This window comes from Egretta garzetta, unplaced genomic scaffold, assembly GCF_000687185.1.
Source record: "Egretta garzetta isolate BGI_Z169 unplaced genomic scaffold, ASM68718v1 scaffold14, whole genome shotgun sequence".
Lineage (NCBI taxonomy): Eukaryota > Metazoa > Chordata > Aves > Pelecaniformes > Ardeidae > Egretta > Egretta garzetta.
Genome location: NW_009259588.1, coordinates 7,971,468 through 7,978,465, shown reverse-complemented (window position 1 = coordinate 7,978,465; position 6,998 = coordinate 7,971,468). Strand labels below are relative to the sequence as shown.

At 37.8% G+C, this 6,998-nt stretch overlaps 1 protein-coding gene across 1 annotated transcript in view; it reads left to right on the top strand.

Annotated features, from left to right (window-relative positions):
• The first annotated feature begins 5,667 nt into the window (after window positions 1-5,667).
• Window positions 5,668-6,998, top strand: part of TMEM170B (transmembrane protein 170B) — a 5,647-nt gene continuing 4,316 nt past the window's right edge. The window contains exon 1 of the mRNA XM_009637966.2: window positions 5,668-5,836. Coding sequence (XP_009636261.1) covers window positions 5,668-5,836 — 169 coding nt within the window. The remainder of the gene's footprint in view (window positions 5,837-6,998) is intronic.

Genomic DNA, 6,998 nt, shown 5'->3' with positions numbered 1-6,998 from the left:
AAGACACTTCAGTCTCACTTCCTCCTTATAGGTATTGCAGGTCTTTCAACTAGTCAGTGATTTTTGAACAAGCAAAATTTGACAGTTTGTGTCCAGAGGTCCACATTCTCTGTCTCTTATTTTCTAATGGCATCTCTGTGTTACCATCAACTCATTCATTGCTTCTTTCATTGTTACTCTAGCACACTTTTTTCTGAGGGTCATGTCTCATTGTGATTCTGGAATTAGATGATACTGAATTTTAGTGAAACTTGAACTCTTCCACTCAGAAATTTCTGTGCATTGAGTTCTTTGCCTTCAACCTGTCGGGATAAGAATGACTAAGTTGTCCTCTGGGCTTATGGAGCTTGAAGCCTCCTCCAGTTTGCTTAAAAGGTTGTCCTGTCTTCCTTACCCTGTCCATCCATGTTAAACAGCTTACTCGGTTGTCTTCTTCACTGGCCTAATTAACAAGCAGAAGTAAATAAGTGAACGTGTTGAACTACCAGGCATAAAAAGAATAAATAAAGGAGGATAAGAAAGGATGGCTCTTCCTACCTTTTCTATGGAAGGTGCTCAAAAGAGATTTGGCCTGTTTCAGCTTCTAGGACTGAGGTGGTGTTTTAATGAAGTGAGGCAGTGATTTAAGAAAATGCATGATGCCTACTTGGGAATCTAAAGAAATTTTTATATTTGAAAGAATTGTTAATAAATATGCAGTCTCTTGCATAAATGTGTAGTCTGTAGCTGAAGAACAGGAAACACTTATGTGAAATAGTCAATTGATACCATTCTCTGAATTACAGATCTTTCAGGTTTTTTAACAGCTACGTTAACAAGACAAAGATGACTGTGATGAAAGGTTCATAAATTATTATTATAAATGGCACGCATGTTGTATGTTTAAGTTTTATGGGAAATAAGTTGCTGTGTTTCATTGAGTCCCTCACTAGAAAAGCCAAATTTGCAAGACAGATATGATCTATATCAATGATCAAAAAACTTTGCGTGATCAAATTCTCAATTTCTTTAATGTCAGATTTTAAAATGCTACTGTCATCTGACTATTGGGTAAGCTATTAGCCAGAATATTTGTTGAGTAGTGTGATTATTCCTTTTTCTTTATTTTGTATCAGGATGCAACAATATAAATCACCGCCTATTCCTTTTTAATATGAATCTTAAAAAAAAAAAAAAAAAAAAAAAAAAAAATAAAAAAGACAAAACCAACCAAACAAAAAAATCCCAAATAACGAATTTCTAGGAAATTAGAAGTATCTTGGTACTGAGGGGAGATACTAGAATAGTTCCAACCGCAAGACAAAGTGGCAGAACTGTACTTTGTTTCCTCTTCAGGGAGGCTTTTTCTCTTCCTTCCCTTTTAAAATCTAGTTCTTGTTGCAGCAGGTGAGAGTCATTAGCAAGAATGTGTGTGAGGTGAGGGCGAGGACAAAACAAAAATCCTCTAGTCTCTCTGCTCATAACTGTCTAGTAACTTGGTAAATAAAAACTTTTCAGCTGCTTTAATTTAACAAATTTAGATATGTAAATTGGTGGAGAGTGGATAATCTAGAGCATATGTACTTGGAGTTACCCAAATTAAAAGGAGCTCCAAATAGAAGATGATCTCTAATTTGCCTGCTTACAGGATAGAGACAGTTAACCAGTCCTCAATTGCTCACTGGGTCCCTCACCCAGCTGCCTGTCCTCTGCAAATCCAAGTGTGACAGGCCTATGTCCCTAACCCTTCTGTACACACCCGTTGCTTCGCCCTTCTGTCTCCTTCCCAAATAAATGCATTTTTGGTCCTTCCTCCCTCTTATCTTCAGCTGGACGTGAAGGTATTTCTTCCCTGCTCTCCAACTGTTCTGAAGTGAACACCTACAATTTTTAGCATCTACAGTCAGTTTGGTAAAATTATAAGCTATTTTTGAATAATTTATAATAAGAAGGTACTGGATTATTGTAGGTAACACTACCTGTATTTCTTGTGTTACTGACCTTACAATGCTGTTGACTTGGAAACCTAGGCCTCTGTGAAGGGATGGTTTGTAACTCATTTCTTTAAACGCTGCAGCTGCATTTGTGTGGAACAAGGAATATTTCTGGATGTTCTCTAATTTCCTTTTGAATACATTCAACATGTATGTTGCTTTTAAAGAGTAGGAGAAGAAAGTGTGTATAGAAGAACTCAAGTTTTTATTCCTTTATCCAAGGGGACATTTGGGGCTGGTTCTATTTTCAGTGTCTCCTGCCCTAAATATAAAGTGAGGGGTGATGCTAATTTTCCTTGAGTCTTATTTGGAGTGTAAATAAGACCTAAGATAGTTGCTCACTATGCAGCTATTTTCTTGTGTAAGAGTTTGTAAATATTTTTGGTTTCTTAGTTACAGGGGAGTAGTTAGCCTTCCCATAATTTTTCCTTTTCTTCTAAAAATACAGTCATCTTAGTAAGTCTTCCTAAGACTGGAAATCAGTTGCCTTTTCTACCTGGTGAGGGTTGACAATGACCACAAACACTGATTTCCTAAAAGGTGATGCAGTGCCTAGTAAACCCTGGAAATTACAGGGAATGACAGTGTCTAATATAGTCGGATTCCAACAGACTTTCTTGGTCCAGTTTCAAGCTTTTCAGCTGCAGTGGCATTTTAGGAGAGAATGACTGAAAGTGCAGCTTTCGGTGTCCTGGGACTGTCCCTCAGATACATTTGCAGAGAGACTATACCAAGAGCTTTGCTTCACTTCCCCATAGCATATCTACATATTGGCTGTTCGCTTCAGAGTAACTGGCTTCTGAATAGGCTGCAGTAATCGCAGGTCCCCTCTTGCCTGAAATAATTGAGTCTTCTGTTCTTGGGCTTCATTTTAAATGGGGACAAGTTTGTCTCATTCTCGTGCAGTTTTATGAAATCCGTTGATACCTGCCTGAATTCAGTATCCACAACAGCACGCCATCCAGAAGTTTGTTTTAGACTATGGAAGAACTGATGGGATACTATTAATCAGTACACCATTGGCATAGTTATGGAGTGTTTGGCAATCTTGGAAGCCTGCAGTTGTCATGTAACCTTACATAAGAGCAAAGTGTTTTCTTCAGCTGCAGATTTGAAATATGTGTTCTCAAGAGTCCATCACTGGGGTATCGGGTTATCTTTACTCTGGTAAAGAGACCCTCGCTTTTTCTTGATAGTTGATGTTTCATCTCTTGCATCCATCTTGGTCAAGAACATTGTCAGCACTCTGTCCTGATGATCCAGGCCTTTCTTCTACTGCGTATTTTGCATATTGGTATAATCTGAATGGTATGAAAATTGTGTGACAGACTTAATTGCAGGAAAGGGTGCTGTGTCCAGAAAATAAGTAGCATCTCTGCTACAGTATTTACTGGCAAACAAGGCAAAACATCCTCTTCTGTGTAAGAACAAGTTATCTTTTGAAATGGTGCATTCAGCATCACATTCACCTGCCAGCAGTTTAGTTTTGAGCTTCTCTTAATGATCTGGGAGATGGGCTCAACCACATTACTGTGGAGAACTAAAATGGAAGATCTAAGATATGCACATAATATCTTCTAGGGTTGAAGGTCTTCAGAGATCAGTGTCTGTAAGCAAGGAAATGCTTGTTCTTGTCTACTGGATCCATTCTTAATTCCCATATTAGGTTTCTTTTCTCTGATTTTTGTTCATTGTGGTTATTCATATGGTAAAGTGCAAAATAGATCTTGTGTCTTGTCACTGCCAGTGTTGCCAAAGCAGTTTAGACTTGAGGACCTGTTCAGTCTATTGCTGAACTATAGTCTGTTCAGTCCATACCCCTAAAATTTATTAGGTATCCACTAACAGTCTACTTGGTGCTCAAAGAAATGATCCCCCATGGGGCAGGAGCTTAGCTGTTCTAATTTTGATAGAATAGTGTTTTGAGCTGTTAGGAATCTGGTTTTGTTACCATAATTTAAAAGTGCTGTAAGTCCTATGACATAGTTTTGCTGTTTATGCCGTGTGAAAGGGGAAGGGTTGAGTCTACTCTCAAAGCACTGCTAAATGAAAAAGCTTAAATTCTGTATATGTGCTATGGATATGCAAAAAAATATTGATATTGGACTCAAAAGACTGTGGTTATTGTGTAGCAACCATTCTTTCCCAGCATCCTTTTACAACATGTTTTGTTTGAGCTTCTAAGTATTTAAGTTGGCTAATTGGCTCATATTTCTGCTCAAATGACTGATGTGTGTCAAGCTGCAGTAATACAGGCTCACCTCATAAACAGTAAGTATCATGCTGTTGTAAGGCAGTTGTATTTTTTTTTTTTTTGAGGGGAAACTGCAGCAAAAACTCTGAATTAATGACAGTTTCATGTGATTATGTCAATCAGGAAAATGTGCCCCATTCATTGAATTCTGTGATGATATGTACCTACTGTAGTTGTGTCATGGTTTAACCCGGCTGGCAACTCAGCACCACGCAGCCGCTCGCTCACTCCCTCCTCCCTCAGTGGGATGGGGGAGAGAATCAGGAAGGAGAAAAAAAGGTTAGAGCTGTGGGCTGAGATAAAGACAGTATGGTATGGAATAGCTCTTTGGTCAGTTTGGGTTAGCTGTCCTGGCTGTGCTCCCTCCCAGCTTGTTATGCACCTGGCCGAGCAGGAGAAGCTCAAAAAGTCCTTGAGTAGTCTGAGCACACTTGGCAACAACTAAAAACATCAGTGTGTTATCAACATTCTTCTGGTACTAAATCCAAAACACAGCACTGTGCTAGCTTCTGTGAAGAAAATTAACTCTATCCCAGCCAAAACCAGGACAAGTTGACATTAAAAAAAAAAAAAGTAATCCCTCTTTGTTGCATTTCCCCACCCTTTTGAGTTATAGTAAATGTTTTAGAAAATTACCACCAAGTGAGAAAGGTTCTTTAGTTCTTATGTAGCTTCATTGATGGTTCCTGCTCTTTTCTTTGAAGGTAATAATCGTGTCTGCCATTCTTCTGAGAAATGTTTGTACTCATGTTTGTACATGATCTCTTGTCCTTCCTTAGTAATTTAAATAATAGTGACTACCTGTCTCTATGAAGTTCTGTGCTAAGCAATTAGAAGCAAGGAGGTAGATGTGTTAAAATTTCTTCTTAAAACTGTAGTGTTTTTATTTGTGCCTTTGAAGCTAATTCAATGGAATACTTGTATTACAGCTCCTGGGTAGATAAACTGAAGTCTTTAATCTCCGATTTCCCATTTGATGTTACCTGATGCTGTCTCTTCTTGTAAAAAAAACCCCTAACCAAACAAAAAACACCAAAAAAAAAACCCCTCAAAACAATTCTTGACGTTTTCCTGGTTCAGTCTTTATTTCAAAGAATATTATGTTCTGCAGGAGTAAAGTACCTAGTAAGAAATTAAAATTAACGTTGTTTAAAGAAAGCATTAAAAGAATGATGGACTTGTAATAATACATCTGAATTAAGAATTGTGCCAGAATCCTTTTTATAGTTTTTTTATCATGTTATTCCTTTATGATACGACTCCTAAAAGGGGGAAAATGTCTTGAACATATGCTGATATTGTCACACTGATTCCTTTTAAGATGGAAATCAGTATTGCTTTTCCATTACTGTTGATTGTATGCAATGTTTTAAAGTTTCTTACTTACAAAGTTCTTGTCTTGGAAATATTAACCCTTTATTTGACTGCTTTCTTTCAGAGATGTGGTACTGGGTTTTCCTCTGGGCTCTCTTCTCCTCTCTCTTTGTCCATGGTGCTGTGGGAGTATTAATGTTTGTGATGCTGCAGAGGCATAGGCAGGGGAGGCTGATCTCTGTCATTGTGGTCAGCATTGGATTTCTGGGTTCTATAACTGGAGCAATGATAACCAGTAAGTCTGTCTTTTGTTTTTGGCTTTTTTTTTTCTTTCTTATTTTATGTCTAACTTCTAAAAAGAAAAAAAAAAATGTTTTCTTGGTGATTTGTTAGTTGTTTATTAAGGATTTTGCCTTAGTTATATAGCTATCCTAATGATAATGACAGCTGAGTTGCTCTTCTATTATGTAAAGATAAAACTACTAGAAATTGTCAGAGGAGTGCAGAAATTGTCCTACTCTTTCATTTTAGAAATGTTGGGTACTAAGCTGTTCAAAAAGTGTATGTTCAGCCAGTAATATCTTTTTGGGATCAGGAAGAGCAGTCCTGCCCTACCATACTTGTTGCAGATTTTTTTTTTTGTCAAAGATTTCTGATCAAGATCACCTCTTGGTACCCCACAAGTTTCTTTTGGAAATGAGGTCCTGATAGCATCGGTTGCAAGGCTGACTTCCTGCTCATGTCCTTGGGCCTGTGGGAGATTTTTAAATTGCACCTGGATAGGATGTCGCTCTTTTAAAAGAAATAAAGGTGCAATGTAGGTAGTGATTTACAGCTAAGAAAATTTGCTTGTTTGGAAAAGTTACACTTGGCTTATGGATTTGAAAGAACTTTCCAGTGGGAGGAAGGCCACCCCCACCCTCCATCCCAAAAAAATGAAGGTGTGCTGCTGTTCTAGGTAAAATGCTCTTTGGCAAGGGCAACTGTTAAGAGTTTCGTATGGTGTTAGTCTAATGCCTACCACTTGACATTTTAGACTATTTTATTTCATGACGACGTATCCACAGATAAGATGCTAACCATTTTTCTACTAAAGCAGCATGCTGAAATGTTTACCGAGCTATGGTTAAAACCTATACTCATCACTAAAACATTGCAGAAAGCAGCAGTATTTTATGTAGTGAAGTGCAGAAGTGTTACACCTGACGCAATATGGCACACAAGTGATGTTGCCAAGAACATTTTGAGGAATGCTGCTTAGCACTTAGCTGTTTTCATCTGGAGTTACTGGTATCAGATACTGGTTTTCTGTCTTTCCTAAGAAATTCCATTACCTGTGTCAATAATGAAATACATGTCATAAAATCAGTAGGACATTATTCAGTCTTTGGCTTTATCATATCCAGCTACTTTTATCTAACTTATAAATAGACTACAGTAGCTTTCCCAAGCAAATT